General features: G+C 40.1%; 1 protein-coding gene across 4 annotated transcripts in view; it reads left to right on the plus strand.

The window, feature by feature from the left end:
- The window catches only part of STAG1 (stromal antigen 1), a 379263-nt gene that overhangs the window by 191074 nt on the left and 163902 nt on the right, over positions 1–24287 (plus strand). For all 4 annotated transcript variants that reach the window (XM_038415259.2, XM_038415257.2, XM_043492802.1 and 1 more), the window contains 2 exons: positions 3555–3678; positions 18387–18485. In XM_038415259.2, the coding sequence (XP_038271187.1) occupies positions 3555–3678; positions 18387–18485 (223 nt within the window). The remainder of the gene's footprint in view (positions 1–3554; positions 3679–18386; positions 18486–24287) is intronic.

Raw genomic sequence — 24287 nt, forward strand, 5'->3', positions numbered from 1 at the left:
GATTTTGAATTACATAACTAACATGAAGATGGGGGATCGTGGTCTTGTCACCAAACAGGGAGGAAAAAGCTCTTCTCTCTGCTAGTAGCAGTTTTGAGGGATTTTGTAGCCCTCACCCCTACCCACCATGTGGTGGTATAGCCTGTAAAAAAAAAAAAAAATTCTATACTCCATTGGATGGAAGATTAACACTTAAAGCTGACTTACTGGTTCATTCTCCCACTGGGGATGGTGGTGGGAAATAATTGTAGCTACCATTGCTGCTAAGGGATAGCGGAGAGGAGTATATGGTTTTTCAAAGACTCTCCTATCAATCCAAGCACCTTCTCATGCTGCTGCCAGCAATGAAAAACCCTTGTTTCTCTCAATGTTTTTTGGGAAGGAGAAACATGATGGATGACTTCTTGTCTGCGGACAAGGGGCATATGCCAGTATTCACACAGCTGGCTCTATGAGATGCTTGCAGCCATTGATCATGGGATTGTGCTGTCTCACTATATAGATTTAGCAGAGGTTATGGGAATGTGTTGAGAGGGTGATAATAGGCTGCTCCTGTGCCTGCCTGCAAAGCTCTTACCTGTGAAGTTAATCAGGGATCCATCCTCTCTCCATTTTCTTCAATTTGTATGGAGTCATTCGGAGAGATAGTGAGATGACACAGACTGAAATACCAGCAGTATGTGGACAACATAATGCATTACATCTAATTCCAGCTGCCCCAGCTGTGCTGGTGCCCAAGGGACATAAAAACTTGAATGAAGAGTAGCTGACTGAAGCCAAACCCAGCCAAAAAAAAGTGATGTTGGTGAGGAGAGGGAAGCACTTCAAAGAACTCTCCACCTCTATAATGGCCGTAAGGCTTTCTTCCCTCAGATGATCAAGACGGGGTCATTTTAGTCTCCTCATTTCATGTACAGGTAGTTATGATTGCAAAAAATGCCTTTTCTATGTACAGTTAGCTAGGACATTCTTCCCCGTTGTGATGGATTCATACTTGGTCACAGTAATCTATGCATTGGTGACTTCCAGCTTTAATTAGGAATGAAACTTTTGACCTTAGAAAGGTTCAGCTGGTTTGGAATACAGCCTGCCTGTGTAGCAACACAGGGTGTTTATCATTCTAGTCCTTTACACTGGCTTCTCTTTGAATATTAAGTCAAATGGAAGATTTCAGTACTGATAACTTATTGGAAAAAGTACAGAAAAAAGCAACAAAAATGATTAAGGGTATGGGACAGATTCTATCTGAATAGAGAGTAAAAAGACTGGAACTTTTAAACTTGGAAAAGAGAAAACTAAGAGGGGATATGATAGAGGTCTATGAAATCATGAACAGTTTGGAGATAGTGAATAAGGAAGTGTTATTTACTAGGTTCAAGGAATTCAGGAAATCACAGAGGCTGTTTGTCTTTTATGGGACTGAGAGTTAAAGACAGGCAATTACATCATAGTGCCTAAATGAGTTAGGCTTTGTACAGAGGAATGTTACAAAGAAACTAGGGCTGTCGATAAATCACAGTTAACTCACGTGATTAACTAAAAAAAAAATTAATCGTGATAAAAAATCATGATTAATCAGTTTTTATTGCACTGTTAAATAATAGAATACCAACTGAAATTTATTAAAAGGGAGAGAAAAGAATAGCAAAGAGAAAATGCAACTTCTGTCTCTGATGTTGATTTTCACTTGCATCCTCATTGCTGAAAAAAACAGATGCAGCACATGGTCTAATCAACCACTCTGAGACCTGGCAAACTTACCAGCATCAAAGTGTTTAGGATATTGTTTTTAATTGCCTTTTTGGTAATGACTCATACCAGTGTTACAGAATATGCAGTCTTCAGTGGGTGAGCCAGACTCTCATTAGACAAAAGAAAAGGAGAGGGATATAAGAGAAGAAATAAGTGGAGAAGGAAAAGAACACACAAAGGTGTTTCAAAGGGGGAGGGATAGCTCAGTGGTTTGAGCATTGGCCTGCTAAACCCAGGCCAGATTGTGAGTTCAATCCCTGAGGGGGCCATTTAGGGATCTGGGGCAAAAATTGGGGATTGGTCCTGCTTAAAGGGGGTTGGACTAGATGACCTCCAGAGGTCCTTTCCAACCCTGATATTCTATGATTCTAATGTATCACACTCACACACACAAAGTCTCACATCTCTGGTGGTATTCAGGATTTAGCCAAAGCTGGTGGAGGTGGCAATGTCATCTGGCTCCATCTCCCTGGCCGGGTCTGGTCAGGGCATCTTTCAGCATTATGATGAAGAAGATCTGGATTCCCAGGAGACTGTTGGTGTGGCAACCATTATGGTGAAGCTTGCTCCTTTCTCTTGTCTTGCCTTTCCATCAGCCAGCATCGTGTTAATCTCCATCTGTTCATCCATATTAATTTTGTTTAAGGGAGTGGTAGGCAGAATAGTCCATCCTCTCATTATTTTGTCCTCCAATAAAACCACTTTTCAACATACCAGTTTTGGTTTATTAATTTTTGGTCTCACGCTGTTCTTGTTTACCAGGTATAATCTTTACGCAGTCCTTGAATTATATCTATCAGCCTTTTTGTTTGTACTAATACAGTTTTTCTCTCTCCCTTTTGGAACTTTTTCCATCATTGTTTATTATTATAGGCTATTCTGACACTTTATGAATGTTCACACACTTTTTATAGTTGAGCTCACAATTAGAGTAAGTTTGTAGACCCAATTATCACAGCAGATGGGACTTGTAGAACCACCCAAGACCAGTAGGTTGTGCTGCAACCTGGGTGTTCACATTCACAACTTTCCTGACTGCAATGAAGATCCCTGGTCCTCTCTCATGTGACCAGTTTGTATGCAGTCCTGTGTCTTGCCTCTGCATCAGCTCTTTTGGTCTCTCTGCAGGCAATGAATCATAGAACTGGGTCAAACCTGGTGGCTTTGCAACCTTCAGTTTCTCTCCGCACCTTGGAGTCATCCACCGCCTCCAGTTCCTCACATTCATCTCAGGAATGGAGATCTAAGCAGGGTACTCTGGCTGAAAAAAACTAGATTGATTCCTCCTCATTGCTTTCAAGCTTTCAGGCTCCTCTTCACAAAAGGAGCCTGAACACTCATAGAAGTATCCAGACAAAAAAAGAGTCAAGCAACTAGATAGATCTTTTTAGATCAGATTTTGGAAACATGGAGTAGACGAAGTCAAGACATTAAGATCGACAGCTACTTATGGAACTTTGAAATAATGGAAGAAAAGGGATGGAGTAATTGAGGAGTGGAGTAGAGTGAAAATCTCTCTTTAGGATGGCAAAAACAGCATACTTAACTACAGGGGGGATGGGGTGAAACTGATAAGTTGGTGTGTTTGAGGATGACAAGTTTAGAGACATCAGAGTTGAACATAAGGATAAAAGTGGATAAAATCAGAGTATGGATACGGTGGAGAAAGTAAAGACAGACCCATAAATATTGTGGTATGATAAGGTGCTAGTAAATTGTCACTAGACTAATGGGGATGAAGGGAAAATTGTATTTGACTAGAATCTTGTTAAAGAGTATTATTTTTTTTTCTTTTTCTCTAGTGATGCTATTGCTGAGATTAGAGCCGTTTGTATTGAGGAAATTGGAGTATGGATGAAAATGTACAGTGATGCCTTCCTGAATGATAGTTATTTAAAATATGTTGGTTGGACACTACACGACAGGGTAAGTAATATTTTCCAGAGTATGACACCAGGAAAAGTGAATGTTTCCTTTTCCTGTTCAATATATCACCTTTTGATTTTTCTTCCTTTCATTTATTTCTTGACTGATATATTTCTGTAGTCATCATCTTTTGTGTAGCTTAAAACCAGCAATGTTAGATGTCCAGATCTAGGGTAGACCGATTGATTGCTGCAGGTGACATGGAGTGGATGACAGAGAAACTACTAAAATATGATTGTTCGGGGCATTGGCTGACATGATGTCGGATAGTTTGAAGTTCATTTCCATACTCACAAATAGGTTTGGATCTAAGTTTCCATTTATGGAGGCGGTTAGGTGCCTCTGATTTTCATGGGGGAAAAACCCTGAGTCTTTGAGCTCTTGCACTGCAAGCCAAAAAGGTTTTCTGGATTTAAGTCTGAGCCTTCAGATATTATTTAGGTCTTCCTGTATTGGGAGATCCTTGTTCCCTCAAATATGATGGGACCCCTGCAGGATTCCTGTGTCGCAACAAATTTGGGGTGAATGCATGTACACCAGTACAGGAAGCTACGGTTGTGGCTTTGATTTTTACTATGCCTGTAATGATATGTATGACTGTGTTAAGTTGAGAGTTGACAGTGATGTGAGGGAGCTATGTGCCCAGATGGGTGAGCAGTATTCTGCAGTGTAGTAGACAAGGGCCACTGCAGAGGTCCGTAGAATTTTTTGCATCAGCTCCCCAGGTCGTTCCTGCCCATTTTTGGATAAGATTTACATGCATCTTTATTTTGTCATGGATATTTTTCAGGTACTAGTGATTTGTGAGGTTTTGGTCTATGGTTAAACCAAAATATTTTGGGATAGGATCGTATCTTTTGTACTGGCCACAGAAATCCAAGTACAATTCTGATCTACCTGTTTGATTGTTTAGATTAAATGCGGATACAACTATCTTAGTGGGATTTGGTTTTAGTCAGAGCAATGTCATCAGCACAGACAAATTTCTGTGATGATGTTTGAGGAAGGTTGCTGGTATAGATATTAAACAGAATTGGTGATAGGGCTGATCCTTGTGGTAGACCATCATTGACAGTGCATGGCCTGCTGACCTGGTCACCAAGGAAAACATGAAATCTATGATTGGTCAGAATTTCTCAGAAGAATTTTATCATTGCATTGCATGGAATAATTTTGCTGGCTTTTAGAAGGAGGCAATAATATCCCTCATACCATATTGTATGCCTCAGATAATTCTAAGAAAGCTGCCTCTATTGTGAGTTTTCATTGGAATTCCACCTTTGTGTGGTGTTAAGGCTAATACTTGGTTAGTACAGCTGCAACCTGGTTATATACCTGCTTGTTTGGTTGGTAGAATTGCTTTTACAGGTTGTATGATCCTTGCCAGTAATATTCTCTCCATAAGCTTGTATGACATGCAGAGGAGTGAGATAGGCTGGTACTATAAAGGATTACTGGTTAGCTTCCCAGGTTTGGCAGCCTCGCAACAGATTCTCAGGACAAACCCTGAGGAATGGATATTGGAGAACAGTATTGCCAGCCATTTTTTGTACTTATCTCTGAGGTTTCTGGCAAAACACCATCAGGTCCTGCAGCATTCCCAGCTTTCATGAGTGAAAAGGTCTTACTGACCTCCTCAACAGTGAAGGGCAGTGATAGGAGGGCGGAGACAAGTGCTAAGATGACTATTTGCCAGAGTATTCTGTGCACATTGCGCTCAATATACTTGTCCTGTGGTGCTTTTCATGTGCATAAGAAGTATTCCTGCAGTCACATCAGCTGAGACTTGAGTATTTCGCTGTTTTACTGGCTTTGCGGGCCCATGCTAATGCAATAATATCCAAGCTTAGCATCTGGAATGAGTAAAGTACAGAGTTCAACCATTCAATCCATCCTTGGTGGTGCACTAACTTCAGTGACTCTAGTAAGGATGTTGAGTATTTACATAATCAAACACTTGGCACTCCTTTCTGTTTCCTTCTTTCCACAATAAGGTATATCCTTTTCGATGGCCATAAGGGATGTTTTTTCTTGTACATATTTAGATGATTTGGATGAAACAATCAAAATTTTCAGGTGTTGTTGGAATCACATAGATAGTAGATTCAGTTGTGACAGTGAATCCCGTACAGTTTGCCTTTTGCAACTCCCATTGCTATTTAGGCAATGACATGATTACTGGGAGTCCAATCCCAATATGGATTATCACCAGTCGATGCTGACTGCATGGAAAGTTGCCAAGAATATTTTTGGAAGGATTCTGACAGATTCTGAACTAGTCTTTGGTGAGGAAACCTAGATCAAGGTTTCAGTGGGTTCCGACGAGAAGAATGAGAAGTGTCTCTCTCTCTCTCTCTATCTTTCACATTGAAAAGGAGCTAGATGTCTTCATTTGATGACCGTTCCAGAAGTGCCTTGCCTGCAGTTTCATTACTAACGTAGCCCCACATTGCATGGTGGCTGTTGAAATCACCAACATATATAACCAGTGATAGGCTGTAGGAAATGGGGGAGAAGGCTCATCAACATTTTGTGATTTATACACATTAACTACTGTTATATTGTTGATTCTTATTGAGATGGTAAAGATTCCAGAGTTGCTCCTGGCATCTGTTTTGTCATAATCCTTAATGTCCTGCTTGCGTGATATAGCAAGACCAAGTTTTGGGTGATGGGAGAGGTGACAAGATTGTAGCTGGCAATATGACAGCTTGATTCTTGGATGTCATCTTTGATACGGGTTTCTTGCAGAGTAATGTCTTTGGCTATGTCTACACTACGGACCTTATAGCAGCACAGCTGTACCGCTGCAGCTGCACTGCTGTAAGGTCTCCTGTGTAGCTGCTCTATGCCGGTGAGAGAGAGAACTCCTGCCAGCATAATTCAGTCACCCCCACTGAGCGTCGGTAGGTATGTTGGCAGGAGACACTCTCCTGCCGACATAGCACTGTCCACACCAGCGCTTTTGTCAGTGAAACTTTTGTCAGTCGGGGTGTTTTTTTTTCACTCCCCTGACTGACAAAATTGCTAGCGCTGACATAGCCTTTGATCATGCATTGCATACATAATGCAAGCTAGGTAGTTGCTATTAGATTGGGATGCACCTTCGACATTCAATTGGCAAATTTGAAAGGCTGAGGCTTATGATTCTCTTAGAGTGGCTCTGGAAGGAGTCACTTTTTTGCAGGATAACTATTTCCTTTGATCAATCCAGGGTTTTGCTGAGTGACATTTGGATGCTGATTTGATAATCTTGGTTATATCTAAGTATGTGACAGGACAAACCATGAGAAGGTTTTCATCACCTGCACATATCAGTAGTTGAATTAAATAACTGCGTGCTAGCTGATGTATGAATTTTTTTGATGATTTCTATCTTCACTAGAGTGTTTATCAGCTGTTCCCTTCCATATTGCTTTTCCTCTGGTCATGGGAAAGGGGACTGGTCTTTCAGGGACACCTCTGAGAATACTTTCTATCTGGAATGTATGGAAGGAGAGACTTCAATAGTGTTTTGACTTTATTATATGCTGCATTAGTCTTTCAGTCAGCTGGCAATTGAGAGGAATAACCTGGGCCTCCAAGTCATCTTTACTCAACAGGAGGAGATAGTTATCTCTGGTATCCTCCAATCTAGAGAGAGGAAAAGCAAAGCTTCCTATACATCCTGGGAATGGACCATTTACTGGAAGCCAAGAAGAAAGCAGCTAAAGGTTTCATTGAAGAGGGCAAGCTTGTTTCTCAACATTCCCTGAAAGCAGCCTATAATGCTTCCAATGCAACAGCTAGATCTTAGGCTACAAACATTACATTTCGGAGATACTCCTGGCTGTTCTTGTCAGGTATCTGTGGGTGCCCAGATAAGAACTGAAGTCCTTTTCTTAGAAAGACAGCAAGAGAGAAGGTGTATTCACTCACAAAGTGGATGAAACCTTGCAATAGTTTAAATGAAACTAAGTTTTATAGACTTTAAGGTCATAAGAGGCCTTTATGATCATCTAGTCTGACCTCCTGCACATTGCAGGCCATAGAACCTTGCCCTCGCACTCCTCTGATGTGACCTCTGGCTGAGTCCCTGAAGTCCTGAAATCATGATTTAAAGATTTCATATTACAGAGAATCCAGCATTTACTCTAGTTTAAACCTGCAAATGACCCATTCCCCATGCTGCAGAGGAAGGTGAAAAACTCCAAGGTCTCTGCCAATCTGACCTGGGAAAAGATTTCTTCTCAACTCCAAATATGGCAGTCAGTTGGACCCTAAGTACGTCAGCAAGAACCACCAGCCAGACACCTTTGGGAAAGAATTCTCAGTAATAACTCAAATTCCTCCCCATCTAGTGTCCCATCATTGGTTATTTGGGATATTTGCTACTAGGGTGGATTTCATTTAAATCATGATTTAAATCACTAGTCAGGAAGACTTGATTTAATCATGGATTTCTACATAAAAGTGCATTCTTGTTGGTTGTTATAACCTTAATACATATTCTTCACAACGCAGAGATAGATGTAGGGTTCATTTTTAGAAGGTACACATGATACATTTTTAAAGTGATTTATTTTGAAAACTTTTCAGATTAGTTTTACAGCTATATCAGAAAATGAATGATTGTTTGGTTATTTCATTTACCAGTGGTAATTGAAGCAGATATTTATGAAGTCATTGGGAGGCGAACTATCTCCAGTTCAACAGGTTAATCATTAATATTTGGAGGATTTTCTTGCCATGCTGTATTAGGAGAAGAACATCACCAGACAGACATTTAAATTGTTTTATTTAACTAAAACAACAACGTTATGTATTCTGGATTTTTTTCTTCAACAACAAACATGTAATATTTTAACAAAACAAGCATATGAATTTTTGAATTATTTAAACATTCAAATGTTTTAAAATCAGGTTTGTTTTTGTTAAAATTGTTTTTAACTAAAATAGTTAAATGAAATATTTAAAAAAAACAAAAAACAAAAATTAAATCAACTATGTCAGCCAGGTCAACATGAGAAACTTAAAATATTGGCTTCTGCAGCTAACTTACTCATCTTCACCTTCATTTTCCTGTTTGTTCATAATCTGGAAAAGAAAAACAAGCTTTCCTGCTTTTTTAGGTCCCAAACGATTTCTCAATTTGGAATGAATTGGTCCAAAGGAAGAAAATATGGTTTCTATACCGGCAGAAGCAGCTACTGCTGTTAAAAGTGAGATAAGCACTTGGATTCAGAGACTGTTGAAGTGATAAAGTGACTTCCACCAGTTCACTGATGTGACTTTCTTTAAAACATCATCAGCAAACACATATTTCTTGAATGGGTCACCCTTAGCTCTGAAGTTTATTATAGTTGGCATTATGGAGGGATGATTGCTGGATGTCCATGACATAACCAACTTCTGTTCTTCAGCAGTTAAGGTTTGACCTTGGTACCAAATATTGAGAATATTTGCAAGAAAATGAGCTGGAGATAGTGCTTGTCCCATTCGTTTTTTTAATTATTGTAATTTAACTCTGTCATTGCATATTTCTCTTTTTAAGATCTCACTCAGTTCCTTCCAAATTTCAACAGTGTCAGCAATAAAACAGCGATTTCCCTGCATTTTGTTCAAGGCTACAGAAACAGGCTTCAGGGTACTCAGCATGTGTTCAACATTTCTCTTAAGCCCAATGTTGAGAACTTTGGCTGTGACAGTGCCATCTATTTTTTTCACGATTTTGTTCACAAACTGTCATCAGATTAGGCCAGTTCTTGATATACGGCTCAAAACAGTCCACCACTGAGTTCCATTGCACCTCTTGTGGGAGAGTTAGCTTGGTTCCTCCCACTTTTTTCAGAGCAGCTGCTGCAAAGTGGTTGCTACAGAAGTATTTTGCAATTTCAACAACATTAGCCTTTATTTGTGGAACACTAAAGTCTTTGGCTATGAGGTGCATCAAATGAGCACTGCAACTATATGTTATTAGCTTGGGACTCTCTTAACTCTCTTCTAAATAATTTCTTCTCATCTTGGTTACATTTGCAGCATTGTCTGTGACCAAGCTGCATACTAGACATTTGAATTTTTTTTCACAGTTTGTTATAGCTTTTCCTTCTACTTCTTGTAAATATTCTGCTGTGTGTGCATTTCCTGATGTATCAATTGTTTCTGTAAGGAAGACATTTCCTTCTTCTCTTGTCACACAAGCACATACAACAGGATCATTGTGGACATTGCTCCACCCATCAAGACTCAGGTTAACAATTTCACCCTCCAGACCTTTTGCACACGGCTCAATTTCTCTTTCATGCACTTTATCCAGCAATTTGCCTGCGACATATGCTCTGTTGGGTGGACTGTATCTTGGTCTTAATGACTGAACCATGTTAATGAAGTGTGGGTTCTCAATCATACGGAAAAGAGTTTGTTGTAGAAACAAACCGGGCAATTTTTTCATCAATTACCTCTTTTTGTAATCTGCTGGTTCTTATCACAAACATATCTGTGGTTGTTTCTGGATGATGGAGATTTTTTTTTCTTTTTGCTACTGGTGATATACTGTGGCTATGTGACATACATGATGTGACTGAAACACTGTCATTGGGAGATAACTCTGAAACTTTAGAAAATGATGGTGATCTTCAAGATGGATAGTCTTCAGAATCCTGTATGTTGAGGATGGATTCTCCTAAACAAAATAAGTCAATGCAGTTATTTAATTATTATTACCATACTGCTCAATTAGTATTACTCATTGGATTCACTGACAGTACTACTTTAAAGGTGAAATTGTAAAAGGAAGATCTGCCTATTTCAGCTATTTATTTTTTATCACAACTGAATCTAAAATGATAGTACCATAGAGTAACAACTATATTTTTGCTCAAACATGAGAATTCAAGACTAGTCCAGAATGAAGACAGGCAGTCCTTAAGCAAGAAGTATGAAATAAAAAAGTTTACCAACCTGAAGATCCTGCATGTTCAGACATGTTCCTTTCATCATCTTCAAGGCAGCTTCCTCCTGAGTAGGAACACTTCTCATGATGTTTCATTCGGGAAACCAGACCTTGCATTTCTTTGTTGCACTGTTTGCATTTTGAATGCATGCCCATCTTACCCACAGGTAGAGGAACTTCATTAAAATATTCCCAAACTGAGTCTCTCTTACGGCTTTCTGCCATTATAGGCAAAAAGAAAAGGAGTACTTGTGGCACCTTAGAGACTAACAAATTTATTAGAGCATAAGCTTTCGTGAGCTACAGCTCACTTCATCGGATGCATCCGATGTAGCTCACGAAAGCTTATGCTCTAATAAATTTGTTAGTCTCTAAGGTGCCACAAGTACTCCTTTTCTTTTTGCGAATACAGACTAACACGGCTGCTACTCTGAAACCTGCCATTATAGGTTTTCCCTTCTAGTGGGAGAATGGTATGGTAGATCTCAAATCAATGAAGGCTACAATGAGAAAGACCTCAAGACTTCTGGAATATGCTGCTCAAACAGTTTCACTTTTGTTTCTACTGCCTGTCCCTCCCTTCTCACATTTATCTCCAGACTTCTTCTCCTTGTCCAGATTTATTCCGCCCCCAACAATCTTCTGTTCATTGAACTTTTTGGAACTTTGCACATTTAGAGCAAGGTAAGGGATTTACTCTGTGTATACAAGTTTGCAGAGGGACAATAGGGTTGAGGTCTGTTTTTCTCACCTCTATATATTATTTATTTAAAAACCTTTTTCCTGTTCACAAGGATGTGATCTCTGGAGACACAAATCCACAGTTTGAGAATGGCAAAACTAAGCATCTCTGATGGTATCTTCTAGACTGAGCACTGAGTCCCATTGGGTAGTGTGACAAAGTTCCTACTCTACCTTAGTGGGTCTTGCGCTTATTGGAGGATTTGCTCGCCTTGGATCTTCACGGCAGCCCTCAGCTTGGCCATTTTTATGAACCCACAGTCCAGGTCGATGCCTCCTGTGTCTCACCAGGAGTTGGGAGGATTTGGGAGGAACCCGGGCCTGCCCTCTACTCTGAGTTCCAGCCCAGGGCCCTGTGGAATGCAGTTGTCTAGAGTGCCTCCTGGAACAGCTTTGCGACAGCTACAACTCCCTGGGCTACTTCCTCATGGCCTCCCAACACCTTCTTTATCCTCACCATAGGACCTTCCTCCTGGTGTCTGATAATGCTTGTACACCTCAGTCCTCCAACGTTCTGTGTTCTCACTCTCAGCTCCTAGTGCCTCTTGCTCCAGCTCCTCACACGCACACCACAAAGTGAAGTGAGCTCCTTTTTAAAACCCAGATGCTCTGATTAGCCTTCCTTAATTGATTCTAGCAGCTTCTTGATTTGCTGCAGGTATTCTAATCAGCCTGTCTTAATTGTCTCCAGAAGGTTCCTGATTGTTCTGGAACCTTCCCTGTTACCTTACCAGGGAAAAGGGACCTACTTAGCCTGGGGCTAATATATCTGCCTTCTGTTACTCTCCTATAGCCATCTGGACTGACCCTATCACAGTAGATAGAAAGATTAACCTAAATAATCTATACAGAAGCCTCTGGAGCCCCATAAAATCGAGTCCCTTATCCATGAACTATTGGAACTCATTTACAAAACTTTTCTTAAACATTACATGAATATAGGTTTCAGAGTAGCAGCCGTGTTAGTCTGTATTCGCAAAAAGAAAAGGAGTACTTGTGGCACCTTAGAGAATAACAAATTTATTAGCGCGTAAGCTTTCGTGAGCTACAGCTCACTTCATCGGATGCATTTGGTGGAAAAAACAGAGGGGAGATTGATATACATACACAGAGAACATGGTTTCATGTTCTCTGTGTGTTTATATCAATCTCCCCTCTGTTTTTTCCACCAAATGCATCCGATGAAGTGAGCTGTAGCTCACGAAAGCTTACGCTCTAATAAATTTGTTAGTCTCTAAGGTGCCACAAGTACTCCTTTTCTTTTTACATGAATATAATATCTCATACTATAGAATTAGAATTTATAATCCCTATTCCATGATGAGATATCTTTGAGCTATAATGTATCTTAATTGAAACTATCTTTAGATAGGTTTTTTTTCCAAAAAGCATTTTATCAAAAAAATCCAATTTAAATAAAAAAAATACAATTTTTTAATTTTTTTTTTTAAAAATAACATTGATTTTTATGCACCCTGTTTGCTATTAGCAGTTGCGGATTGGCTACATGCCACTGTAGGCAGTCTCATCATACCATCTCGTTCATAAACTTATCAAGCTCAGTCTTGAAGCCAGTTAGGTTTTTTGCCTCCACTGCTCCCTTTGGAACATTGTTCCAGAACTTCATTCCTCTGATGGATAGAAACCTTTGTCTAATTTGAAGCCTGAACTTGTTGATGGCCAGTTTATAGCCATTTGTTCTTGTCAATATTGGTGCTTAACTTAAATAACTCCTCTCCCTCCCTGATATTTATCCCTGTGGTGTATTTATAGAGAGCAATCATATCTACCCTTGGCCTTCTTTTGGTTAGCTATACGAGCCAAGCTTTTCGAGTCTTCTCTCATAAGATAGGTTTTGCATTCCTCTGATCAACATAGTAGCCCATCTCTTCACTTGTTGCAATTTGAACTCATCTTTCTTAAATGTGGAAGACCAGAACTGCACACAGCATTCCAGATCAGGTCTCACCAGTGCCTTGTATAATGGCACTAACACTTCCCTATCTCTACTGGAAATACTTCACTTGATGCATCCTAGGATTGCACTAGCCGTTTTCACGGCCACATTACATTGGTGGCTCATAGTCCTTCTGTGATCAACCAATACACAGTATCTTACTCCTCCTATGTTACTTCCAGCTGATACGTCCCCAGTTTATAGGAAAAATTCTTGATAGTCTCTCAGTGCATGACCTTGCACTTTGCACTATTAAATTTAATCCCATTTCTATCACTCCAGTTTTCAGGGTCATCCAGATCTTGATGCATTTGTCAGGAGTATAGAACCAATTTCACTGTGTTCTTTACCTTCCTTTAGGGCCACCAGGCCCACTACCAAACAGCTTGAAATCAGATCGTGCAGAATGGCTACTGCATCCTTTTCAGTTTTCATTGTATCCTTTTCAGTTCTAGGCTGCCTCTAAATCCTGCTTCCACATCTCTTCAGGGATCCTACTGATGAGATATTACTTCTAGGTGAATTCTCTTCTACAGAGGGATCCATGGAACAGGTTCAGACTCTGTACCAAAGGAAAAGCTTCTACAGCAGGCATTTCCTCATCTGAAAGAACCTCTCCCCCGTATTATCTTGTGGAAACTGAAGAGTTTCATCAAAAGATAAATTTTGCCTGCTGTCTTTGGGAAACATCACCCCCATCCATCCCGCCCTCTGACTGTCACAGTTCTGTCACTCTAAAGGACATGTACTTCCATGTTCTAATACAGCCATTTAGTGTGAGCAACAGACATTTTCAATACAAGGACCTGCCATATGGACTGTCAGCAGCACACAGAGTTTTCACCAAGTGCTTGGCAACGATGGCTGTCCACTTAAGATGAAAAATCAATTTCTATCCTTACTCAGACAACTGGTTGACAAGAACTAGATCCAATAACATATTCAGGTTATCAATTCAGACAGCCTGCAGTATCTTCAGATCAGCTGGGAAAAGTTTTCCCTGGTTTCCACCCCGCAGATATCCTTTCTAGATGCAGTTCTGGATTCCATACAAGTCAAAGGAGAGGTCTGCAGTAATCTCACTGTATCAAAATCATTTTATATCTGCAAGATTTTTCCTGATAGCTTTATGTCACCTCTTAGGCTTGTCTCAGGAAGAGACCTTTCCAAGATTTGACGGTCTAGAATTACAATAACCTACCTTATCCTTTCTATACCAGAGAAATCACATTACAAGAGTCTGTCATCTCTTAAGCTTCCTCTGCAATAGTAATAACAGAAACATCCAGGATAGAGGGCACCCGCCCAAGGACTGACAATAATCAGCCTCTCATGAGTAGAAGTATGCAAAAGCTCACCAAAAGGAAAGAGGTTACTTAATAGCAACTGGTTTCAGAGTGGTAGCCGTGTTAGTCTGTATCAGCAAAAATAACAAGGAGTTCCTGTGGCATCTTAGAGACAAACAAGTTTATTTGGGCATAAGCTTTCGTGGGATAAAACCCACTTCATCAGATGCATGGCGTGGAACATACTGCAGGGAGGTATAAATACACAACGTATGAAAAGATGGGAGTTGCCTTACCAAGTGAGGGGTCAGTGCTAATGAGTCAATTCAATTAAGGTGGAAGAGGGCTATTCTCAACAGTTGACAAAAAGAGATGGAAATCACTTTTGTAGTGCTAATGAGGCCAATGTAAACAAGGTGGCCCATTTCAAATAGTTGACAAGAAGGTGTGAGTATCAGCAGGGAGAAATTAGTTTTTGTAGTGACCCATCCACTCCCAGTCTTTATTCAGGCCTAATTTGATGGTATCCAATTTGCAAATTAATTCCAGTTCTGCAGTTTCTCGTTGGAGTCTGGTTCTGAAATTTTTTTGTTGAAGAATTGCCATTTTTAAGTCTGTTATTGAGTGTCCAGAGAGATTGAAGTGTTCTCCTACTGGTTTTTGAATGTTATAATTCCTGATGTCAGATTTGTGTCCATTTATTCTTTTGCGTAGAGACTGTCTGGTTTGGCCAATGTACATGGCAGAGGGACATTACTGGTACTGGGAGCTTATGCCCAAATAAACGTGTTCATCTCTAAGGTGCCGCAAGGACTCCTCATTGTTTTTAATAGTAACTGTAGTTCTTCAAGGGTTGCTTCTGTGTACTTCTGTGTACTATTTTGAGCAGCCCTTGAGGTCCAGCAATGAGCACAGCATAGGCAGACATAAGAATCAAACCCTGTCTTTTTCATGAGGTTTCAGTGACTTGTATTATTTTTCTGGGGTGCCTTATGCCTACTTTGATACCTGGAAAGATATGGGAACAAATTATTAAACAATCAATTTGTAATCACCTGGAGGAAAACAGGGTTATAAGGAATATCTGGCATAGATTTGTCAAGAAGAAATCATGTCAGACCAACATAATTTCCTTCTTTGGGTCACTGGTCTAGTGGCTGGAGGGGGAAGCAGTAGATGTGATATATCATGATTTTTAGTAAGGCTTTTGGCAGAGTTCCATGTGGCATTCTCATAAGCAAACTAGGGAAATGTGGTCTAGAAAGAATTACTAAAAGGTGGGAGCACAGCTTGTTGAAAGACATACTCCGAGTAGTTATCAATGGTTCACTGTCATACTGGGAGGGTGTATCTAGTGGGGCCCCCCGGGGCAGTTCTGGGTCTGGTATTAATTAATATTTTCATTAATGACCTGGTTAATGGAGTGGAGAGTATTCTTATAATTTATAGATAACACCAAGATGGGCGGGATTACAAGCACTTTGGCGGACAGGATTCGAATTCAATATTACTTGACAAATCGGAGTATTGGTCTGAATTAAACAAGATGAAATTCAATGAAGACAAGTGCAAAGTACTTCACTTAGGAAGAAAAAATCAAATGCACAAATATGAAATGGGGAAAAACTGGCTAGGTGGTAGTACTTCTGAAAAGAATCTGGGGGTTCTAGTGTATCACAAACTGAATGAGTCACCAGTGTGATGTAGCTGTGAAAAAGGCTAATATCATTCTGGGTGTATTAACAAGCGTGTTGTGTGTAAGACATGGGAGGTAATTGTCCCACTCTACTCGGTACTGGTGAGGCCTCAGCTGCAGTACTATGTCCAATTCTGGACACCCCACTTTAGGAAAAATTGGAGCAAGTCCAAAGGAGAGCAACAAAAATGATAAAAGATTTAGAAAACCAGGAAAGATTAATATAACTGGGCACATTTAGTTTTGAGAAAAGAAGGCGGAGGGCGAACCTGATAGCAGTCTTCTAACATGTTATAAAGAGGACAGTGATCAGTTGTCCCCCATGTCCACTGAAGTTAGGACAAGAAGTAATGGGCTTAATATGCAGCAAGGGAAATTCAGGTTAGATATTAGGATAAACCTTCTAACTTAAAGGATAGTTAAGATCTGGAATAGGCTTTCAAAAGTAGGTTGTGAAATCCCCATCATTGGAGCTTTTTAAAAATAGTTTGGAGAAACACCTGTCAGCTGTGTTCTTAGTTTAATTGGTCCTGCCACAGCTCTGGGGACTGGACTTGATGACTTCTGGAGGTCCCTTCCAGCTCTACATTTCTATGATTCTATGGTATTTTTACTTAGATACACTATATTATGAATTGTCAAGCAGTAAATTCCCAATTATAACCTTTTCATTGCCTACACATGGTATTTTTCACCATGGATTCTTAGAGCTTATAAATCTCCGCAGATAAATTTTTTGCCAGTACCTGGTACATTTGATTAACTGTAGTTTGTTTCCTGATGATAGATAGGTTCACTAGATTGGCACTTATCTACCCCCCCATCTCCTCAAAGTTAGAGATGATGGGTTTTTCTTTTTTATATTTCTTAGCTTTGTTCACCATACAGTGTGTTTGAAAAGGCATTGAGAAGAGATCGGTACTTGTGGAAATTTTGCACAAGCTGACCGATGCCCCCTGCTAATGGCTGTTCTCCAAGATCACAACATGGAGCAAAGTCAAATCAGCCTTTCATATTGTAAAGAGAAAAAATTCACTTGGGGGTCAATCTTTTGCATATTCAACGTACATCTTCAGAAGACATTGTTAGAGATGGAAAGCAGGAGCAGGAGGACCCAGAGGTGGAGTGAATAAACGGACTTCTTTATTGCGATACTTGTTCCTCTCGACCCAATTGTGATTAACTCGGGGCTTACTCGACATCACACTCTTTTATCTAAGTTAATATGTAAATACCCACATTACTACAATGCCCCCCCAAAACCTTATTTAATAATATGAATGCCTATATAATGAATATTTATAGCTATATACTGAATATAATTATACTCACCCCTGTTTACAGCATTAAGCATATTATACAGACATTTTTACCTTGCAGATACATTTCTTTGCAGTAATTGTAGACAAAAGTTCCCTTAATCAGCAGTTCACAGGGGAGGGAGGAAGGGGCCATGATGCTGAGCTTGTTGATATAGCCAAGAGAGGAAGGGATGTGGGAGATAACACTTCTTCATGCAAAGGGTATCCTTCAGACAACCATATTCCTTATGCAACTGCAATGCTTATCTATCCTTAACAAGCAGAAGAGAAAGGAAAAGGATGGCAACGTCATCTATCAGGCAAAGAAATAGTGCTTGCCTGTGCCTTACTCCCTATTACCATGATAGCAGTTACCCAGGTCTTTACTTAACCCTTGGATACCCCAACAGACAAGAGTTTCAAATAATTTTTATATTTTTTTTCCTGGTTTTCAGTTTTTTTGTTTGTTTGCTTTGTTTTCAACATCAACTGAAAGAACCTTTAGAAGCCAATTTTGGACTCAGTCCTGCCTCCATGAACTTCGGTGGTGCAGGTTGGGTCTTTTCTGTATACAGAAGCAGAAGAAGTATAATACTTGTTTTTGTAGAACATTCCCTGTTATTTTTAGTACATTTTAATTTAACTGTTAGATTATTTAACGATGTTATTTTTGGTAACTTATTTACATCGAATTTTAAATGAACAACAAAACTAGAGATTACTAGATGGATGCTACTAAATCTTCATGTGTGTTTCATTAGGATATTTTGGCTAATCTTAGTGTGTTTTTCTTTAGCAAGGTGAAGTGAGGTTGAAGTGTTTGAAAGCTCTACAGAGTCTGTACACCAACAGAGAGTTGTTCCCTAAACTGGAGCTATTCACTAACAGATTCAAGGTAAGAGTGGAAAGAGGAAATGTGATTTTTTGAAAAACTATAAAACTGTAGAATTGTGTCTCATCTATCTAGTTGTTTCACTTCTCTTAAATCATGTGCATTAAATAATGTGAAGGAGGCTCACCTGCTTCTGCCACTGATTAAGTACTTTTAATAGGGACTGTCCAGCTACAGTGGTGAAACTGTCATGTTTGCTGTTTTCAGTAGGAAAGGGGCTCTTGGTCTTTTAAATTAAAGAAATCTGACTTATTTCAGAAGCAGAAGTATTCCTGAATGAAATTTATGAGGGTGATACGAGCACATTTATTTTTGAAGTTATTTATCAAACTAGATCTGGGCATGATTCTTACTTTCCCACTGTGCACTTGTCTTCTCACATTACCAAATAATCCTATGATTTTTATATTTTAATCTCAGTGAATTTTAGGGCTCATTGAAGGTTTTCCCATGTACTATAATATTTACTGTACTTTCATATATAAAATATATATTTATATACACACTCTGTGCGTGTGCGTGTATATATATACTTTCTAATATAATATAATATAATATAATATAATATAATATATAATATAATATGGAAAGGGATGCCGTGAAGATAACTCTTTAATGAAAGTGTGTGAGAGCATGAATGACTGACTGACCGACCTCAGGGCACACCCCAATGAGGCGATATCTACATCATAAATCTCATTATAATTGAAATTAACATGCAGTATGTTAATCAGTAATGTAAAATGTTCATCCAAGGGTACTTCTCTGGAATGATTCCACACTATTCTTTGAAAGGACAACCTAATAGGTTGTTTCTGACTGGGTGATGGAATTGCTGGGATTTACCATGTACCTTATTTAGTTATTAGCTATTATAAAAAGACTGTGTGTTTGTAGGCAGATGGGCTAATTTAATAAAATGTCATGAAAAAATAATTTAAATGAAAATAACTTTTCTGTAGTGCTCCCCAAAAAAGTATTCAAGGCAGAGCCACACTATAACCAGCACAAGATGTCCTCCTATATGGCAGCTGGGGAGGGGAGTGGGAAAGAATTAGAGCACATCATGCGACACATGCCTAAGCTTTTATGTGCCTGCGGTATTAAGACCCTTTGAAACAATCTGGCTAAAGTTATAGCCATTGACATATTTTTAATTCTGTAGGTACAAAGTCCTTCTGGAACCGCCAAAGCATTAATAAATTAACTATGGGAACATTCGCACAAACACACGCTCACACTCTCCACTATAGAGATGTATGTGCATCCAGTGCATTCAGGTCAGAGACTTTTGCCTGCAGTATTAGTGACACATGCACCTCTGCTATGCTCACATATGGAGCTGGAGTATAAAAGGGGTGTGGCTGCCACCTCCCACTCAGTTCCTTCTCACTGTCCATGGTGAGAGTTGATGCTCCCTGTTGCTCTTGAGCTTTGTTTTTCCTTGTTAGCCAGCTTCTACAAAACCTTTATAAATAGTTGTTGATAATGTTTAATGCAGTGTAGTTGTAGCCATGTTGGTCCCAGGATATTAGAGAGGCAAGGTGGGTGAGGTAATATCTTTTATTGTTTGTTTTTGTGTTGGAGGCTGTCATCAGTTTTTGTTGTTTTTTTTTTTATATAGTTGATTTGGATTTCTTGTGTGATTTCCAGGTAGCTTTCCTGGGTTTTGTTTTTCCCTCCAGTGTATGGGAGCATGTGATGATTTCTTGTTTGTTTTTGTGTTGGAGGCCGTCATCAGGTTTTTTTGGTCCCTTGAATGATCTTTTACAATATGTGCTAACTATTTATGCTAAACAATATGTTCCACCTTGTACTTCGCTGTGATGCTGGGAGTTCCTTTCCTAGACCTGAAGAAGAGCTCTGTGTGGCTCGAAAGCTTGTCCCTCTCACCAACAGAAGTTGGTCCAATAAAAGGTGTTATCTCACCCGCCATGTCTCTCTGATAGTGTTTAGTGTTAGTTTATTTAGGTTGCGCTGGGGGTGTCTCTCCATGCAGAGATCCTCAGGATTTGAGCAGTGTGCCATTTGCAGGGCCATGATTCCTGTGAGTAATAAATTTGTGTTGTCTAGTTTGTTCAGATCAGGGACATGCTAAGGACAAATATTCAATATGTACCTCTTTTCCGACAACAAAAAAAAGCAAAGGAACTCAACCTTAAGGTACGTTTACTTGAAAAGGCAGGTGCTGCGTCCCTCTTCAGAGCCTTACCCTGACCATGAGAGGATGGAGACTTCTTCAGTGAGGAGTGCACCTCTGATTGCTCCAGCCCCCAAACCAAAATCGGGAGAAAAAAGATTCTCCTCTTCTTCTCCCGTGGCCTCAAAATGCTGAAAGCCATCATTTTTGGCCATCATTGAGTCTGGTATCACTTTTTCAGTCTGAGGAGCACGTACCTCCAATATCAGTAACATCAATGTTAGTAGGCATTCTTCACAGCAAAAGACCTATTATGCCTTCTTGTGCCTGACTCTCCAGTATTGCACCATGAGGAATTATTAATAGCACCAGCTTCATCTACATAAACACTGTTGGCACTGTGTACTTTGTAGCACTGCCTGTAATATTGGCACCATCAACATAGTTTGGATATCAGTCAGCATTTCACCTTCCACAGCTGCTTCCAACAGGGCCAACAAATCCAGCTTCAACATCAGTACTGCTGGTGCAATAGCATGCATTGCCCATGCTAAGACCTCCACCAAAACAGTTTCAGATTTGGAGCATGATACGCTGTTTCTCCTAAAAGGCCTTTTAGCTCTCCTGATAGATGACATTTGAAGGACTTCATCTGTGACATGGAGCAAGAGTGTTACCCTTACAGGGATGTTCCAGCCCTCCACCATAGACTGTGCAGAGACTGGACTACCCACTTATGCCATACTGGGCATCTTGGATTGCTCACAAAGCTTCCAGATACCCATCTGCAATGTGGTCTAAGAGAAAGTCACCTTCTCCTGTACCTGTTCCAGTCAGGGAAGACCTTCTCCAGGTTTGTCACCTATCCCCAACTTAGAACTGACTAATGAAGAGGAACTGAGGGAGAAACCCACACATCTTCCACTATATGTATCTTCATTGTTGCCTGATGAGACCATTTGCTGGAGTCTTCATCTCCTCCTGAAGCATTTAAGATCTTTCCAGATCTAACCATATTGTTAGATGTGCCAGCAGGGGTTCTGCTGGACAACCCTCACAACTATTTGACATTTTATAGACTGCAGCCCTGGGAAGGGTTGCCCTTCCCATTAATGAGTCCCTGTTAGACTATGCTAAAACCCTATGGCAGGCCCCAGAATATGTACCAACCACTGTGAGATACGTGGACAGACTTTATCAAGTTCCTCAGCAGGAATTTGATTATTTTTTCAGCCATCCTGTACCAGAACCCTAGATAGTCACTGTGGCTAATGAGCAGTGAAGGCAGAGTCAGTCTAGGGCTACCGAAAAGGGCAAAAAACATAAGATATTAGATCTATATGGTAGAAAGGCCTCTATCATGGCAAGCCTTCAAATGAAGGTATCTCAATACATGTTTACTATTGGGTAGCAATGTGAAGGAAGGATACATCATCCAGTTCACTTCCTTCCCTTTCCCCACCATCCATGTTCCTTTTCATCCTTTTCCTCATCTCACAAAGCTGTATTACTTCAGGATGTGCAGTCTCTTTTGGAATTGGGAGCAGTAGAGGAAGTTCCTTACCAGCAGAGAGGGAAAGGTTTCTATTCCCATTACTTCCTGATTCCCAGTATAGGAGGTGGTCTAAGGTCCATTTTGGATTTGAGAAAACTGAATGGATCCATCAAGAACATGAAATTTCAGGATGGTTACCTTCACATCTATCATTCCTTCTTTGGAGATTGGCAATTGGTGAGCTATATTTAGTATGCTTAATGCTTACCTTCATGCGACAATACATCCAGGACACAGAAAATATTTTTGAATCATAGTCGGGAACACACACTAGCAGTACACAGTGCTGCCCTTCAGTCTGTCCTCAGTAGGAGGGTGATGAAGCACTGGAATGGGTTACTTAAGGAGGTGGTGGAATCTCCATCTTTAGAGGTTTTTAAGGTCCAGCTTGACAAAGCCTTGGCTGGGATGGCTTAGTTGGTGTTGGCCCTGCTTTGAGCAGGGGATTGGACTAGATGACCTCTTGAGGTTTCTTCCAACCCTAATATTCTATGATTCTATCCCATAGGGTGTTTACAAAGTGTATGACAGTGGTAGCATGCCACCTTCGTTATACTGGTGTTCAAATATTGGGATAATTGACTAGTTCAAGGAATGTCAAAGGGACAAGTCCAAAACAGCGTCTTCATTATCAGAGATCTGTTCTCTTATCTGGGTTGAAATTAAAGGTAGAGAAATCAGTATTACTACCAACACAACAAATATATTCCATGGGGGTAGATCTTAATACCACAATGGCAATAGCTTACTTCCTGACAGACGGGTTTCAGTCCATAGTCACCCTTTGTGAAGTCCTCAGGTTGCACTTGAGGTTAACAGGACATTCTTACCTCCAACTTGTGGGGCACATGACTGAGCATGCCAGACTTCACCTCAGATGCCTGCAGGCCTTTTCTCAGTATACTGTTCAAACAGGCATGTTGATTTGCACACCTATATGAGTGCTTCCAATCCTAGACTGGTGGATGGCTCTCCAGAACATCTGCAAAGGGATTCAACGTTGACTCTTCTAGCAGATTATATGCAGCATGGGCTTCGGTGCACATCTGGAATGCATTCAGGCTCAGGAGTTTTGGATGACATGGGAGGTTGTTCTCCCTGTAAATATATTGGAACTTTGAGCCATTTATTGGCCTGCGAGACATTCATCACCACCATCAGAAGTTCTTTAGCTCCCCCGACAGTGGCCCATGATATTGGGGTATTTAAAATTTGCTGTTAGAGGTTATGTGAACTTTCATTTGATCCTCTGAGGACAGTAGATTTGAATTTCCCTTTCCCTGAGATTATTTTCTTAGTGGCCATTTCCTTGGCCAGGACTAAGAGGAAACTAGCAGCACTGAGGTGTCTCGCCTTACATCTAACCACTAAGGACAAGATGGTTTGTCATATCGATCCCAGTTTCCTACCAAAGATGTCACTCCATTTCCCACTTAATGCAAAATATTTCTTTTCCAAGCTTATGCCCTTAACAGTAGTCCACAAAAAGAAACTCTTATTCACTCTGGACTTCCACAGAACTTTCAGATTGTATTTGGAAAGGAAATCTCCCTTTTGGAAAATCATTCCACTGTTTTCTTCTCTTTGTAGTCTCCAAACAATCTTTAGGAGCATCTAGATATAGCAGAGATACCTTGTCCCATTAGGATCAAGGATCACTCTTCTGAAGCATGATCAGCAAGAGGCAATGCTTCCATTAACAAACTTTTTAGGGCAGCCACTTGAAACTCCTTAAATATTTTTACTAAGCACCACAGGTTAAATGTGCAGAGGTCAGCTTATACTTTTGGGTACTTAAAGCCATTGTCCCTTGGAATTCTGGAAGAGCGTGGGGACCAGGAATTGATTTGCTCAATTCATGGCCATTCTTAATTTCACTCCCTAGTCCCTCTTTCATTCCTTTTAGTTAGCTCTCTTCTGTTCTTTCTCAGCCCAGGTATTTTAATAGTAGCATTTCACAAAACCCAAGATCTGTTATAGAGTAGGCCAAGTCTCAGAAAACAAATTTTATTTCAGTGTCCCCAGTTTGTTTTCTGTTGCTTGAACAATGTATCAAGACCCAAAAGAAACTGTGTTCCAGGGATCAACAGACATCTCTGCAGACAAGGAG

Source organism: Dermochelys coriacea, chromosome 9 (assembly GCF_009764565.3).
Source record: "Dermochelys coriacea isolate rDerCor1 chromosome 9, rDerCor1.pri.v4, whole genome shotgun sequence".
In the NCBI taxonomy this organism is placed as follows: domain Eukaryota; kingdom Metazoa; phylum Chordata; order Testudines; family Dermochelyidae; genus Dermochelys; species Dermochelys coriacea.